At 44.2% G+C, this 16,635-nt stretch overlaps 1 protein-coding gene across 20 annotated transcripts in view; it reads right to left on the reverse strand.

Annotated features, from left to right (window-relative positions):
• The window catches only part of LOC118371272 (regulating synaptic membrane exocytosis protein 3-like), a 90,082-nt gene that overhangs the window by 16,597 nt on the left and 56,850 nt on the right, over nt 1-16,635 (reverse strand). For 6 of the 20 annotated variants that reach the window (XM_052503233.1, XM_052503241.1, XM_052503236.1 and 3 more), the window contains 12 exons: nt 16,589-16,635; nt 16,338-16,453; nt 14,334-14,464; nt 13,794-13,965; nt 12,794-12,947; nt 12,247-12,306; nt 11,051-11,204; nt 7,213-7,326; nt 6,533-6,595; nt 3,833-3,922; nt 2,007-2,084; nt 1,384-1,452 (listed from right to left, as the gene is read on the reverse strand). In XM_052503233.1, the coding sequence (XP_052359193.1) occupies nt 1,384-1,452; nt 2,007-2,084; nt 3,833-3,922; nt 6,533-6,595; nt 7,213-7,326; nt 11,051-11,204; nt 12,247-12,306; nt 12,794-12,947; nt 13,794-13,965; nt 14,334-14,464; nt 16,338-16,453; nt 16,589-16,635 (1,248 nt within the window). Of the gene's footprint in view, nt 1-1,383; nt 1,453-2,006; nt 2,085-3,832; nt 3,923-4,784; nt 4,886-6,532; nt 6,596-7,212; nt 7,327-11,050; nt 11,205-12,246; nt 12,307-12,793; nt 12,948-13,793; nt 13,966-14,333; nt 14,465-16,337; nt 16,454-16,588 lie in introns of those variants that run through there. The other 14 variants (XM_052503234.1, XM_052503237.1, XM_052503240.1 and 11 more) reach the window with 12 other exon arrangements.

The raw sequence follows: 16,635 nt of genomic DNA on the forward strand, positions 1-16,635 counted from the left end.
TAAATGGTAACAAATGTAAATCATAAAAACATAATGAAGAAACTCATGGCCCACAATGTAAATCATATACAACATAATGAAGGACCTTATGGCCCACAATGTAAATCATATACAACATAATGAAAGACCTTATGGCCCACAATGTAAATCATATACAACATAATGAAGGAACTTATGGCCCACAATGTAAATCATATACAACATAATGAAGGACCTTATGGCCCACAATGTAAATCATATACAACATAATGAAGGAACTTATGGCCCACAATGTAAATAATATACAACATAATGAAGGACCTTATGGCCCACAATGTAAATCATATACAACATAATGAAGGACCTTATGGCCCACAATGTAAATCATATACAACATAATGAAGGACCTTATGGCCCACAATGTAAATCATATACAACATAATGAAGGACCTTATGGCCCACAATGTAAATCATATTCAACATAATGAAGGACCTTATGGCCCACAATGTAAATCATATACAACATAATGAAGGACCTTATGGCCCACAATGTAAATCATATACAACATAATGAAGGACCTTATGGCCCACAATGTAAATCATATTCAACATAATGAAGGACCTTATGGCCCACAATGTAAATCATATACAACATAATGAAGGACCTTATGGCCCACAATGTAAATCATATACAACATAATGAAGGACCTTATGGCCCACAATGTAAATCATATACAACATAATGAAGGACCTTATGGCCCACAATGTAAATCATATTCAACATAATGAAGGACCTTATGGCCCACAATGTAAATCATATACAACATAATGAAGGACCTTATGGCCCACAATGTAAATCATATACAACATAATGAAGGACCTTATGGCCCACAATGTAAATCATATACAACATAATGAAGGACCTTATGGCCCACAATGTAAATCATATAAAACATAATGAAGGACCTTATGGCCCACAATGTAAAATGTAAATCGTTATATAAATCATACATAATGAAGGACCTTATGGCCCACAATGTAAATCATATACAACATAATGAAGGAACACAATAAATGAAGGACATAACAATTCAAGAAAACACAGAACTAGGGCTATGGGTCTACTGACAGTACATCTTAACAACGCTCATTTAGAAAAGGTTTTGCTGTGCTGCTAAATTATATTCACAGCAAAGTCACAATCTGTAACAATTCAGATTGACATCAGACGTCAACACATTCTAGATTTGAAGAGTGATGATCTCCATCCAGATAGAGGACAGGATGAATGGGGGTGTATGAGAGAGGGATGGGGTGAATGGGGGTGTATGAGAGAGGGATGGGGTGAATGGGGGTGTATGAGAGAGGGATGGGGTGAATGAATGAATGAAAGAATGACCTTACCTGTCAGCCTCCAGGCCTTTCTTGCTGTTACCTCTCTGACTGTCAGGTCTACCCAGGCTCCCTGACTGCCTGTGACATGGAGGACATGAGAAGAAGACAAAATGGAGGATGGGTAACCCAATGGAGAAACAAAACTAAAGACGGATCTTTAATGCGTGGTCGGCTGGTGTTTTATTTAAAATAAAAGACACGATTTGGCTGAAATGATTTTGCTTCCAAAAAAATGTTGATGCAACATGTTAGCCGACTATGTTGCACTACTACATTACTTGCTACTAACTGTTCAGAACAGAAACATGACAACACCATGACAACAGAGCACGTGGAAGTCAGATGTGTAGCAGAGGAAGCAGGAAGTCAGGTGCAGGTCAGTAAGGTGAAGCAGCAAGAGGAGCAGTAACTGCAGCGTTACAACAACCCACCAGCTTACACTGTAATCTAGAACATCTAGGAAAACTATAAAGTGCGGGGTTAGGGTTAGGTTTAGGGCAGGGCTAGCGCAAGGGTTAGGCTTATGGTTAAGAGGAAAACTATAGTAGCCACGCAGTGCTAAGCAAGTACAGTAGCAGGACTGCAGCTTGGGTCCTGGGAGGTAAGGGTAGGGCTAGGTCGGTACCCAGTACCTTTCTTCCTCTGGGGAGGCCTGCTCTACTAAAATCCTGGGGCCTGCAGGCTGTCTGCGGGGCAGAGAGTTGGAGCATCTGGAGGTGTGGTGGGGTGAGGCATCCCCCAGGTGGGGAAACAGGGAGATGGACACAGTGAGTGGAGGGAGGGCTGGATTCATGTTAGTTTAGAACGAGATAAAAGCATTGGGATTCCCTGGCAACTAGAATGCCTCTGCTGGCCAAAACAGTCAGCGACAGTAGGTGTGAATTATTGTGCAGGTCAATGTGAAAGAGCTGTTATTGTGTAGTCACTGTGTTGCCAGCACCTCTCAATATACACGGAGGAGCTAGTGGTGAAAAATTGATAGATAACATGCATGACAAGAACGGGTGAAGTGATATTGAATCTTTGTTGATTCAACGTATTGGTATACTCTGGGAAAATAGAACACTCAAATGATTGTTTTTTTTACAGTATTTGAGAGAATAAAGAAATGTTCAACTACTAAATAAACATTGTAAACCCAGAAAAGGAGGTGCAGTAGGTTATCTCCTATAGAGGAGGATGGTGTGTGTGTGTACCTGTCTCTATCAGGAGAGTGGATGCTGGTGTGTGTGTACCTGTCTCTATCAGGAGAGTGGAGGTTGGTGTGTGTGTACCTGTCTTTATCAGGAGAGTGGAGGTTGGTGTGTGTGTACCTGTCTTTATCAGGAGAGTGGAGGTTGGTGTGTGTGTGTACCTGTCTCTATCAGGAGAGTGGAGAGTGGTGTGTGTGTACCTGTCTCTATCAGGAGAGTGGATGCTGGTGTGTGTGTACCTGTCTCTATCAGGAGAGTGGAGGTTGGTGTGTGTGTACCTGTCTTTATCAGGAGAGTGGAGGTTGGTGTGTGTGTGTACCTGTCTCTATCAGGAGAGTGGAGAGTGGTGTGTGTACCTGTCTCTATCAGGAGAGTGGAGGTTGGTGTGTGTGTACCTGTCTTTATCAGGAGAGTGGAGGTTGGTGTGTGTGTGTACCTGTCTCTATAAGGAGAGTGGAGGTTGGTGTGTGTGTGTACCTGTCTTTATCAGGAGAGTGGAGGTTGGTGTGTGTGTGTACCTGTCTCTATCAGGAGAGTGGATGCTTGTGTGTGTGTACCTGTCTCTATCAGGAGAGTGGAGGTTGGTGTGTGTGTACCTGTCTTTATCAGGAGAGTGGAGGTTGGTGTGTGTGTGTACCTGTCTCTATCAGGAGAGTGGAGAGTGTGTGTACCTGTCTCTATCAGGAGAGTGGATGCTGGTGTGTGTGTACCTGTCTCTATCAGGAGAGTGGATGCTGGTGTGTGTGTACCTGTCTCTATCAGGAGAGTGGAGGTTGGTGTGTGTGTACCTGTCTTTATCAGGAGAGTGGATGCTGGTGTGTGTGTGTACCTGTCTCTATCAGGAGAGTGGAGGTTGGTGTGTGTGTACCTGTCTTTATCAGGAGAGTGGAGGTTGGTGTGTGTGTACCTGTCTTTATCAGGAGAGTGGAGGTTGGTGTGTGTGTGTACCTGTCTCTATAAGGAGAGTGGAGGTTGGTGTGTGTGTACCTGTCTCTATCAGGAGAGTGGATGCTGGTGTGTGTGTACCTGTCTCTATCAGGAGAGTGGAGGTTGTGTGTGTGTGTACCTGTCTCTATCAGGAGAGTGGAGGTTGGTGTGTGTGTACCTGCCTCTATCAGGAGAGTGGATGCTGGTGTGGGTGTACCTGTCTCTATAAGGAGAGTGGAGGTTGGTGTGTGTGTGTGTACCTATCTCTATCAGGAGAGTGGATGCTGGTGTGTGTGTACCTGTCTCTATCAGGAGAGTGGATGCTGGTGTGTGTGTACCTGTCTCTATCAGGAGAGTGGAGGTTGGTGTCAGGTCTGAGGCAGGTGGTGCTGGCACTCCTCACCCGGTCCAGACTGGGCTGCAGATCACTACAGTAGCACAGAGGGAAGAGAAGGAAGGGAAAAGAGGAAGAGGTGGGACAGAGTGAAAGGAAGCGTGCAAGACAGAGACAAGGAATGGTAGAGTGAGAAAAAAACAAAGCAAGAGAGAGAGAATCGAGGGAAATAAAGAGTCCAAGACAGAAGGAAGGAATTGCAAATAGAGGTGGGAGGGGGAAACGAGGAAACAGAAAGAAAAGAAGGAACAAACATTAGATACAACTTATAAGGGGGTTGTAAACCTCCATTCATTACAGTAGCGGTCCTTTGCGGCCATACTGTACAGTCAGTCCACCTGATGGGAAGGTTGGAGCGTTGCCATGGGAACTTGCTCTTGGTGGAAGAGGAGAGTGGACTGGGTGAGATTTGCGTGAGCAGACATACTTCAGCACAAATACTCTATCACACACACACAATCTCTTTCTCTCTCCCTTCTCTCTGGCAGGGAGCCTACTACAGTCGAGGACCTTGTCATTTGTCATGTCATGGTCTTTGTTGGAGCCATGGACGTCAACACAACACTGGAAAAGATGCTGTGTCCAACTGGCATCACATGCCTCACATGACACAGAGCCCCAATGTATGCTATGGGTTGCAGTGTGCCAATAAGGACTTGCTGTTTAATACAGTCAACCCTGTTGTGTGTCCTGTGGTCTTCCACAAGTTGAGGTTAAGGATGAGCATTCGATCCCTCACAAAGGGATGGATGGTGGAGTGCAAAGGCAGGCCTGTTAGGCGGTGGGAGAGGATCACCCGTGGGGCCGGGGGTGGAGAGGTGAAGTCCGTTGGGGGTGGAAGGGCAGAGGACGAAGGGAGCGAGTAGGACGTCTGTCCGGGGTAATGGGTTTCTTACCTAACGGTGACCTCATCAGTGAACCTGAGCACACGGTGCGTGAGGACGCTACGGGAGGCAGGACCGCCCCCTCCCTGATGCCCCCGGGGAGGCTTGCTCTTTAGGCATGCAGGGAGGGTGTTGCTACACGCGCGTGAATCCGTGGTGGATGGTATAGACGCATGCAAGAAAGGGAAAGAAAACCTAGATTTGACGTGCATGCAAAGGGAATGAGAGGCCAAATAATGAACCATGATAAAGACGTACAAGGAAACCCAACAGTGGCACTGAAGTCAACAAACAAACCATATAAAAACAGCAATGCAATAAAAACGTCAGATGGACATCCCTGAAGCTTGAGGCACGGAGGAGGAATATCCAGGTTTGACACCAGAATATCACATCTGCTCCATCCTAATCCCCATTCTCAGTATTTCCTCTCCCCAACTACGGTGTAGTGATGGGGGATTGTCTGATGGAGGCCCAAGACATAGACGACAACAGAGGACACGGTGAAAGTAGGGATGAGGGACTGTCCTGCCGTTCATTATATGTATGGAGATTAAATGTAATGCTGATTATATAAGTCCATCTAAACAGATTTTAAGTTGCACATGTCAAAGCATTATAGCATGGGGAAACCAAGCATGTAATATATCTACTGTATATAGGACAGTACATAGGATTATAGTATTAAAATAGACAGTGAAGTACTACTATAGTACTAGTGTAACAGATCTGGTCCAGGGTCATCATATTATAATCAATAATCATTTGGTGGACGCTTATATTTGTCCAATTGGAAATGTGTTTTTTTGCATATCCCAACTCCCCCTGAGACACCCTGGGAGAGTGGTTCCACATCGATTCAGAAAAGCTCTGTTAGGAGTCGGGGTGGGGAATCAATTACGTTGAGAGAACGTTGATACAACGTCATAAGCCACAAAATGCCAACGATGAGTTGAGTTCAGGTTTTGGGGAAGAGAAAAGGGAAAGAGAGCAGGGTTTTCTTATTCTACTCTCTTACCTGTATATGTCCTTGTGTATACCATTGACTAATAGGGGCATTTTGGGTGGTAGTGTATTGCTGGACCTAGCTACGCCCCTGTGTAGTTATTTGAGTGTAGACCGTGCATTGATTGAGAGGAGAAGAAAAACAGAAGAGGGGGAAAAGAACAATACAATTGTATAAATAAAACGTCCAGGCAAAAATAACATTCATCTGCTATAGATCAAATGTTCAGACAAAAATGTCATTCACCAAGAGTGATTTTCATACTATTGTGAGGTCAACGATAGAGCTGTTCTGGAATCTATTATAATCTGTTTGAAACCCAACATAAACTCAATGTTTTTATGGTGTCATGGAGAGTGTGTGGTACTACGTTTGGCCTCTCGGGTGAAAAAACATGTCCCTTTGTGTCTGGAACGAATTCATCGATATTCTACAACTAGATCAAGCCGAATTACATCACAAAGACGACTTTCACATTGTCCACCTTCTATGCAGGTAGACAAAAAGCAGCACATTGATGCAGCACATGGAATAGGAACACATCACATTAAACAAAAACGTTGCCACGTGATACATAACATACACTCTCTATATCACAACCATAGACTGTAGTATCACTGACAGAGATAACATGGCGCTGTTGACATTGAATGACAATGCAAAGAATGATGGGTAATACAATAGAAGAAAGATGGTGGGTAGGGACGATAACAGTAACGTCTCTGGCTTTTTGGTTGTTGTTGTTTTTGTTTACCTGTTTGTGTGCAGGCACTCGGCACTCCCGCCTCGGATAGACCTGTGCATCTCGAGGACCTCACTGTGATTGCCATGGCGATGGGTGAACCGAACAACCAGTCAAAAACAACAACGTAAGAGGATGGTCAAATCAGACAAAGCCGCTCATGAGAAATGAATGAGAAGAAATCATGAAATCATAATTTTGATTCAGCATCAATAATAATAAATATGATATTAACCTTTTGCATTAGACTGTTAGTCGTATTAGTGATTATTAGTATTATTAGTATAGAACAGTACTAATGCAGCCTGCTATTCCACTTGTCTTTGGAGTATCCGACACTTTCAACCTCAAAAATTAAAAGCTGGTGGTCAACCTCTTTGAAATGATTGGGCATAAAGGAATACTGCACTTCTACAGGTACTTCATTGCAAATGAACAAAATAAGGAGGAAACCATGTCGACATCAACTCCTATATTGAACTCAAAGCTCTACTCAAATAAGATACACCAAAGTATCTCCGTATTCTACACAAACACTGGAACTTCACTGCATAACCTGCACACACTCTCTCCCTGCCATAAACCACCAAACTATTCTCAGACCGGCTGTAATCTTAAACTCCAGCATCTAACGTCTAACCTCCTCCCTAATAAACAAAGGCCACCAGCCACCACTGTCTGGGTGATGTTACCTGTCCTCGGAGTACTCGTAGTCCGAGTCCCCGGAGCGGTGCTCCCCGTGGGAGTCATGGTAACGAGAGGGGGAGCAGGAGTGGTGGCGGTTCTGATGGATCTCATCCAGACTCCTGATGGGGTAGGACATAGAGAGGAGTGTTACTGAGGTTTTGGTTACTGAGTGTTACTGTGATAACATTTCGCTAATAACGTTGGTTTTGTCATAGGGTGGACATAAAAGGTAATTGATTTGAGTCATAAGAGTGTGCTGAAGAGTCATGAATGAATGTGAATAATAGTGAAGACATGAAAACCTAGAAATAGCACATATGGAATCACGTAATAGCCAAAAAAGTGTAAAACAAATCAAAATATATTTTACATTTTAGATTCTTCAAAGTAGCCACCCTTTGCCTTGATGACAGCTTTGCACACTCTTGGCATTCTCTCAACCAGCTTCATCAGGGAATGCTTTTCCAACAGTCTTGAAGGAGTTCCCACATATGCTGAGCACTTGTTGGCTGCTTTTTCTCCACTCTGTGGTCCAACTCATCCCAAACCATCTCAATTTGGTTGAGGTTGGGTGATTGTGGAGGCCAGGTCATCTGATGCAGCATTCTATCACTCTCCTTCTTGGTCAAATAGCCCTTACATAGCCCGGAAGTGTGTTGGATCATTGTCCTGTTGAGAAACAAATGACAGTCCTACTAAGCGCAAATCAGATGGGATGGCGTATCGCTGTAGAATGCTGTGCTAGCCATGCAGGTTAAGTGTGCCTTGAATTCTAAATAAATCACTGACAGTGTCACCAGCAAAGCACCCCCAAACCATCACACCTCCTCCTCCATGCTTCACGTGGGAACCAAACAAGCGGCGATCATCCGTTCACCTACCCTGTGTCTCACAAAAACACGGCGGTTGGAACCAAAAATCTGATATTTGGACTCATCAGACCAAATGACAGATTTCCACCTGTCTAATGTCCATTGCTCGTGTTTCTTGGCCCAAGCAAGTCCCTTCTTCTTATTGGTGTCCTTTAGTACTGGTTTCTTTGCAGCAATTCGACTATGAAGCCCTGATTCACGCAGTCTCCTCTGAACAGTTGATGTTGAGATGTTTCCGTTACTTGAACTCTGTGAAGCATTTATTTGAGCTGCAATTTCTGAGGCTGGTAACTGTAATGAAGTTATCTTCTGCATCAGAGGTAACTCTGGGCCTTCCTTTCCTGTGGCAGTCCTCATGAGAGCCAGTTTCATCATAGCGCTTGATGGTTTTTCCGTATTGAATGACCTTCATGTCTTAAAGTAATGACGAACTGTCGTTTCACTTTGCTTATTTGAGCTGCTCTTGCCATTAGATGGACTTGGAATTTTACCAAATAGGGCTATTTTCTGTATACCACCCCTACCTTGTCACAACACAACTGATTGGCTCAAATGCATTTGGAAGGAAATAAATTCCACAACATAACTTTTAACCAGGCACACCTGTTAATTGAAATGGATTACAGGTGATTACCTCATTAAGCTGGTTGAGAGAATGCCAAGAGTGTGTAAAGCTGTCATCAAGGCAAAGGGTGGCTACTTTGAAGAATATCAAATGTAAAATATATTTTGATTTGTTTAGCACTTTTTTGGTTACTACATGATTCCATATGTGTTATTTCATAGTGTCTTCACTATTATTCTACAATGTAGAAAATAGTAGAAAGAAAAACCCTTGAATGAGTAGCAGTGTCCAAACTGGTACTCTATATATACAGTGCATAGCAAAAGTATTCACCCCCTTGACATTTTTCCTATTTTGTTGCATTACAACCTGTAATTTAAATGTATTTTTATTTGGATTTCATGCAATGGACACACAAAATAGTCCAAATTGGTGAAGTTAAAAAAATAACTTGTTTCAAAAAATTGGAAAAAATTCTAAACAGAAAAGTGATGTGTGCATATGTATTCACCCCTTTGCTATGAAGCTTCTAAATAAGATCTGGCGAAACCAATTACCTTCAGAAGTCACATAATTAATTAAATAAAGTCCACCTGTGTGCAATCTAAGTGTCACATGATCCGTCACATGAGCCCAGTATATATACACCTGTTTTGAAAGGCCCCAGAGTCTGCAACACCACTAAGCTAGGGGCACCACCAAGCAAGCGGCACCATGAAGACCAAGGAGCTCTCCAAACAGGTCAGGGACAAGGTTGTGGAGAAGTACAGATCGGGGTTGGGTTATAAAAAAATATCAGAAACTTTGAACATCCCACGGAGCACCATTAAATCCATCATTAAAAAATGGAAAGAATATGGCACCACAACAATCCTGCCAAAAGAGGGCCGCCCACCAAAACTCACATACCAGGCAAGGAGGTTATTAATCAGAGAGACAACAAAGAGACCAAAGATAGCCATGATGGAGCTGCAAAGCTCCACAGCGGAGATTGGAGTATCTGTCCATAGAACCACTTTAAGCCGTACACTCCACAGAGCTGGGCTTTACAGAAGCATGGCCAGAAAAAAGCCATTGCTTAAAGAAAAAAATAAGCAAACACTGTTTGGTGTCCGCCAAAAGGCATATGGGAGACTTCCCAAACATATGGAAGAAGATACTCTGGTCAGATGAGACTAAAATGTAGCTTTTTGGCCATGGAGGAAAATGCTATATCTGGCACAAACCCAATACCTCCCATCACCCCGAGAACACCATCCTCACAGTGAAGCATGGTGGTTGCAGCATAATGCTGTGGGGATGTTTTTCATCGACAGGGACTGGGAAACTGGTCAGAATTGAAGGAATGATGGATGGCGCTAAATACAGGGAAATTCTTGAGGGAAACCTGTTTCAGTCTTCCAGAAATATGAGACTGGGACGGAGGTTCACCTTCCAGCAGGACAATGACCCTAAGCATACTGCTAAAGCAACACTTGCAGGGTTTAATTAAGAATGAAGTAGTCATAGCCCAGACCTCAATCCAATTGAACATCTGTGGTATTATTTAAAGATTGCTGTACACCAGCAGGAACCCATCCATCTTGAAGGAGCTGGAGCAGTTTTGCCTTGAAGAATGGGCAAAAATCCCAGTGGCTAGATGTGCCAAGCTTAGAGAGACAAATCCCAAGAGACTTGCAGCTGTAATTGCTGCAAAAGGTGGCTCTACAAAGCATTGACTCTGGAGGGGGGGGGGGTGAATAGTTATGCACACTCAAGTCTTCTGTTTTCTGTTTGTTTCACAATAAAAAATATTTTGCATCTTCAAAGTGGTAGGCATGTTGTGTAAATCAAATGATACAACCCCCCCCCCCCCAAAAAAAAAAAAAATATATATATATATTTTAATTCCAGGTTTTTAGGCAACAAAATAGGAAAAATGTCAAGGCGGGTGAATACTTTCGCAAGGCAATGTATAGAGATAGAGAGAGAAAGAGAGCACGAGAAAAAGAGGGAGAGATTGTGCGAGAGAGAGAGAGAAAGAAAGAAAGAAAGGAAGAAAGAGTGAGAGAGAGAGAGTGTGAGAGAGAAAGAGAGAAGAAAGAAAGAGTAAGAGAGAGAGTGAGAGAGAGAGAGCAAGAGAGAAAGAGAAAAGAAAAGAAAGAGTGAGAGAGAAAGAGCAAGAGAGAAAGAGCGAGAGAGAGAGAGAGAGAGAGAGAGAGAGAGAGAAAGAAAGAAAGAAAGAAAGAAAGAAAGAAAGAAAGAAAGAAAGAAAGAAAGAAAAAGAAAAATGCAGATGTGTGTGGGTGTAGTCTCGTGGAGAACCAGGCAGCGTGGGTGTAGTCTCGTGGAGAACCACAACAACGTGATTCCGATGTATGGCTACATAGTTTAGGTATATCTGTGTGATACAGAAACTGCAGCTACCTCTGCATGGGGACGTGTGCAGGGCGGGAGCGGGCCCTTGTTATGTCCTCGCGGTGAGGGGACACAGATCTGGAGCGGTGCTGGGCCAGTCTCTGCTGCTCTGGGACAGTCAGGGTGCTGTTCCTCTCCCTCTCCCTCGAGTTACGCTCTGCACCTACACACATACGGAGGAGGAATCAGCAGTTGTTGCATGTTACCTGCTGACAAAATGTGTCAGTGTTGAGCGCCGCCACTCAACATCCACTACGCCTTCTGGTGAGCGCTTGGTTTTCCCAAAACTACAGAGATCATGCTGGTGCTCAGCTTCTATTAATACAGTGGCCCATAGCAGCTCTAGTCTGATCAAACCCATGCTACGTGAGGGAGCTGAGAGGACAAATGATACAGACTGCAAACTGTTGCACATCAGTGGGATATTTTACACTGGAAGATTTTTGGTTACATTTGAAGAGTTGCATTGGATAGTTACACCAGGTATTGAGCTAACTTGTGTACCGGACTGTTTCTGCATTCCACAAAGTTCCCCCATTGCCAGCTTGCAACGGCAACTTGGCTAAAGGCAGAAACTGACTGGCACCCAGGCTAAGTTAGCCTTGTACCCTTTTTGAAATAGCCGAGCCAGAACAGCACAGTTCGTGTTGACCCTATGGTGTGAATCAGGCACTGGTCTATACACCGTATCCTTATCTTGTGCGGAGTCACTACTACTTCAGGCTCTACTACCAGACATGCAGGTGACAGCGTCAGTGGAATGGACAGCGACATCACGGCTCTATAGCTCCATGCACTCAGTGCTCCCAGTGGATCTGCTCTACAAGCTGCATTACTACAGTCCGGCAGAGGAGGAGAAAGGCTGTGTACAGTATCATGGCAGAACACATACCATAATAGAATTGTAGTGATACCATAGTGTCGTTGCAGTATACGTTGGTATTACAAAGGGGCTGGTAGAAGTGCCCCTGCCTGTTTTAAATCAGAGTTAAATCCAAAGTAAGGGGTAAAATTGGGAACCAATGACGTTTTTCCCCCGATGTAAAAACATCTCTGAGGTTGTCAGTTGGGATCAAATGAAGTAGCCCATGGTTAGATAGGCTGGGGTATGAGGGGAGCTGTAAAGTGGTCACACCTCTCTCCTCCAGTGCTGAACTCTCACTACTTGAAGCTGGGTAACAGTAACCATGCCCCCCCCCACCCACCTTCAGATACTACCGCTATACCTGTATCATCAAACTCTGTGTCAATGATGCGATGGGACCCTGCACAACGGTGGACAGACACGCACACACACACACACACACACACACAAGGTAGGGTTACACACACACAGTAGGGTAGAGGGTTTACACGCAGTAGGGTAGAGAGTTTACACACAGAAGGGTTGAGAATTTCCATGGCAGTTGCGTTTCGATCTCACACACACAGGAGACAAGTTCATAGGAAGTTCATCTTGGCATACTGTAGCAGGGAGAATCTATATGCCGAGGTCAGGGTCAATACATCACACACACACACACACATAATGTATATACTGTACACACATACACACACAAACGCACGCATGCATGCAAGCACACACACTCTCGCACTCTCACGCACTCTCGCACTCTCACGCACGTACGCACGCACGCAACACACACACACACACACACACACACACACACACACACACACACACACACACACACACACACACACACACACACACACACACACACACACACACACACACACACACACACTTACTCTGTAGTTTCTTGCTGGGGCTGTCGTGAGAGGCGTGTCTGCGCGGGAGGTAAGGGGATGGCTGGGGCAGAGGTAGAGAGGACACGTCGTGGGTCTGGAGTTTATACCAGTGAGGAACGTCGTCCAGCAGGGCAGTCTCCAGCTCTATCAGGATCTAGGAGTGAGAGGGAAGAGAGGGAAGAAGGAGGAGGAGAGAAAGTCAGAGACATACAGAACAAGACAACGTCAGCATAGAGGACATCATGGCGTCCATCTGTGGTTCTCTGTGCGTGTTTGAGTTTGCAAGTGTGTGCGGATACGTGCAAATGAATGTGTGTGTTTTGTTTTCTGTGTATACTGTATGTTTATGAAGCGTTTCACTTCAAACCGCTACATATTCATTTTCACAAATGTTGGTAAATGAGCTTTTATTGTTTAAAGAAATGATCAAGGATATCTTATCCAGAATGACTTACAGTGAGTGCATTTACCGTAAGATAGCCAGGTAAGACAACCACACATCACAGTCAAGTATACAGGACACGAACATTCCATTCCAGCTGACCAATGGGTATATAGCATTTTGCAAAAGAGCAAAACATTCATACATATCTCAAATTTATGAAATACAAATCTGAAAACAGTAATAATTTACACACAAATATAATATCTATGAATAAAAAATGAGAACAGTAATAATTTACACACAAATTAAGATATAATTCACATGTACTATAAACAGTATGTGTGTCTATGTGTATGTGTGTGTGTGTGTGTGTGTGTGTGTGTGTGTGTGTGTGTGTGTGTGTGTGTGTGTGTGTGTGTGTGTGTGTGTGTGTGTGTGTGTGTGTGTGTGTGTGTGTGTGTGTGTGTGTGTGTGTGTGTGTGTGTGTGTGTTCGTGTGTGTGTGTGTGTGTGTGTGTGTGTGTGTGTGTGTGTGTGTGTGTCTTGTGTGTGTTCGTGTGTTCGTGTGTGTGTGTGTGTGTGTGTGTGTGTGTGTGTGTGTGTGTGTGTATCTTACCTCTCCCAGGAAGTCACTCTCCTCCTCCTGTATTCTAGGTTGGTCCCAGACAGTGATCTCCAGCATGCGTTCTCTGAAGTCCCTGCGGTGGACGTGGGAGTACAGGAACGTCTGGTTCCACTTGGGCCCAGCGCTCTTCTTTACCGTCTTGGTCCTGCGCTTGCTCTTATCACTGGGAACATGACAGGGGAGAAGGCAGAGGAATGTTAGGAGAGGGGAGACGAACCTTAGAAGGAGAGTTAACGGAAGTCAGCGAGTCATGTATGTATCTGTCACATACTGTGCCCATATAAGGGTCTGTGACTCACTATGAGGATGGTGAAATATAACAGAAAACTACATAGACAGGAAGCAAATCAGGAGAGAACGTGTTGACAGTGTGTTCAAAGTATATTGGTTACTGTTATATAAAACATTTAAAAAACAGTTTATGTACAATGTTGAACCCCTGTACTGGTAATATGCTTCAGTAATTACTGTGTGTTTACACAGGTATAAGACCAACTTCATGCTAACCCTAGTAATATGAGACCGGTTTACCTTCGGTCAGGCAGGAAGTACATCTTGACGTAGGGGTTCCTGGGTCGCCCGTCCGGTCGGGGGGGCAGGTCTATGGCTTGAAGGACGTTGACGTTCAGTTGATGGCCCACTTTGTCATACCACAGCTTTACCTAGGAACAACATTATGGGATTAGATGAATGTGACTGAATGAATACAGTTAGAGTAGACCATTGGTTATGGATTAGACAGGAGATTGTGAAAAGTGCAATATAGGCCATCTATCAATCTGTCTGGTTGTTTGTTTGTAAATCTGTCCATCCATCCACACATCCATGTATCCAGCCTCCCAAGTACAGTCCATTATAGTCCAGTACCGTCCCTTGTAGATCCAGTATAGTCCAGTACAGTACAGTATAGTCCAGTACAGTCCAGTACAGTCCAGTACAGATCCAGTATAGTCCAGTACAGTCCAGTACAGTCCAGTATAGTCCTGTACAGTCCAGTATAGTCCAGTACAGTCCAGTATAGTCCAGTACAGTACAGTCCAGTATAGTCCAGTACAGTCCAGTATAGTCCAGTTTAGTCCAGTAGAGTCCAGTATAGTCCAGTACAGTCCAGTATAGTCCAGTGTAGATCCAGTATAGTCCAGTATAGTCCAGGGTAGATTCAGTACAGTCCAGTATAGTCCAGTACAATCCAGCATAATCCAGTATAGTCCAGTATAGTCCCGTGTAGATCCAGTATAGTCCGGTATAGTCCAGTACAGTCCAGTCCAGTACAGTCCAGTCCAGTCCAGTACAGTCCAGTACAGTCCGGTACAGTCCGGTATAGTCCAGTACAGTCCGGGTTAGTCCAGTACAGTCCAGTACAGTCCAGTACAGTCCAGTATAGTCCTGTGTAGATCCAGTACAGTCCAGTATAGTCCCGTGTAGATTCAGTATAGTCCAGTACTGTCCAGTATAGTCCAGTACAGGCCAGTACAGTCCAGTATAGTCCAGTATAGTCCAGTACAGTCCAGCACAGTCCAGTATAGTCCAGTATAGTCCAGTACAGGCCAGTACAGTCCAATATAGTCCAGTATAGTCCAGTACAGTCCAGTATAGTCCAGTACAGTCCAGTATAGTCCAGTACAGTCCAGTATAGTCCAGTACAGTCCAGTATAGTCCAGTGTAGATCCAGTACAGTCCAGTAGAGTTCAGTACAGTCCAGTATAGTCCAGTACAGTCCAGTATAGTCCAGTACAGTCCAGTATAGTCCAGTGTAGATCCAGTATAGTACAGTACAATCCAGCATAATCCAGTATAGTCCCGTGTAGATCCAGTACAGTCCAGTATAGTCCATTATAGTCCAGTGTAGTCCCATGTAGATCCAGTATAGTCCAGTACAGTGCAGTACAGTCCAGTATAGTCCAGTTTAGTCCTGTGTAGTCCAGTACAGTGGGGCGGCAGGGTAGCCTAGTGGTTAGAGCATTGGACTAGTAACCGGAAGGTTGCAAGTTCAAACCCCCGAGCTGACAAGGTACAAATCTGTCAATCTGCCCCTGAACAGGCAGTTAACCCACTGTTCCTAGGCTGTCATTGAAAATAAGAATTTGTTCTTAACTGACTTGCCTAGTTAAATAAAGGTAAAATAAAATAAACAGTCCAGTATAGATCCAGTATAGTCCAGTACAGTCCAGTATAGATCCAGTATAGTCCAGTATAGTCCAGTACAGTGTAGATTCATTACAGTCCAGTACAGTGTAGATCCAGTAATAGTACAGTCCAGTAATTGTCCATTATAGTCCAGAACAGTCCAGTAATTGTCCAGTATAGCTCAGCATTGTCCAGTAATTGTCCAGTCAACATTTCACTTCAGAAATAGTCAGAAAAGGGCACATGCAATATTGTAATAAGAGTCCAAATTGGCCACACAGTGCAAAATAGTCACACAGCAATTTGGGATTCCAGTATAGTCCAGTCCAGTAATTGTCCATATAGTCCATCGTCCTGTATCCAGACCAGTATAGTCCAGTGTAGTTCCAGCATATATCCAGTACTCACAGAGAGCTGTCCAGGCAGGATGACGGGGAGGGCTCTGAGGGTAGCAGGGCTAGTGGGGGACATGACCGATATGGAGGGACGCTCCATCTTCTGAGACTCAAAGGAACTGGAGCCTGCTGCCAGGGGAAAGAACCAGGGGAAAGAACCAGGATGTGAAAGACAACTCGGTGGGTAGACAGTACTGTATATTAACACCAATTAACTATGCCGTTTTGTTCATCAAGGAAAACCAAAGCTTTGTTGACACTTACTCGATTCTAAAGGAGGATGTGATGTTTCTGGAATTCTTGGTATGTCT

This window comes from Oncorhynchus keta, unplaced genomic scaffold (genome assembly GCF_023373465.1).
Source record: "Oncorhynchus keta strain PuntledgeMale-10-30-2019 unplaced genomic scaffold, Oket_V2 Un_contig_1690_pilon_pilon, whole genome shotgun sequence".
Lineage (NCBI taxonomy): Eukaryota > Metazoa > Chordata > Actinopteri > Salmoniformes > Salmonidae > Oncorhynchus > Oncorhynchus keta.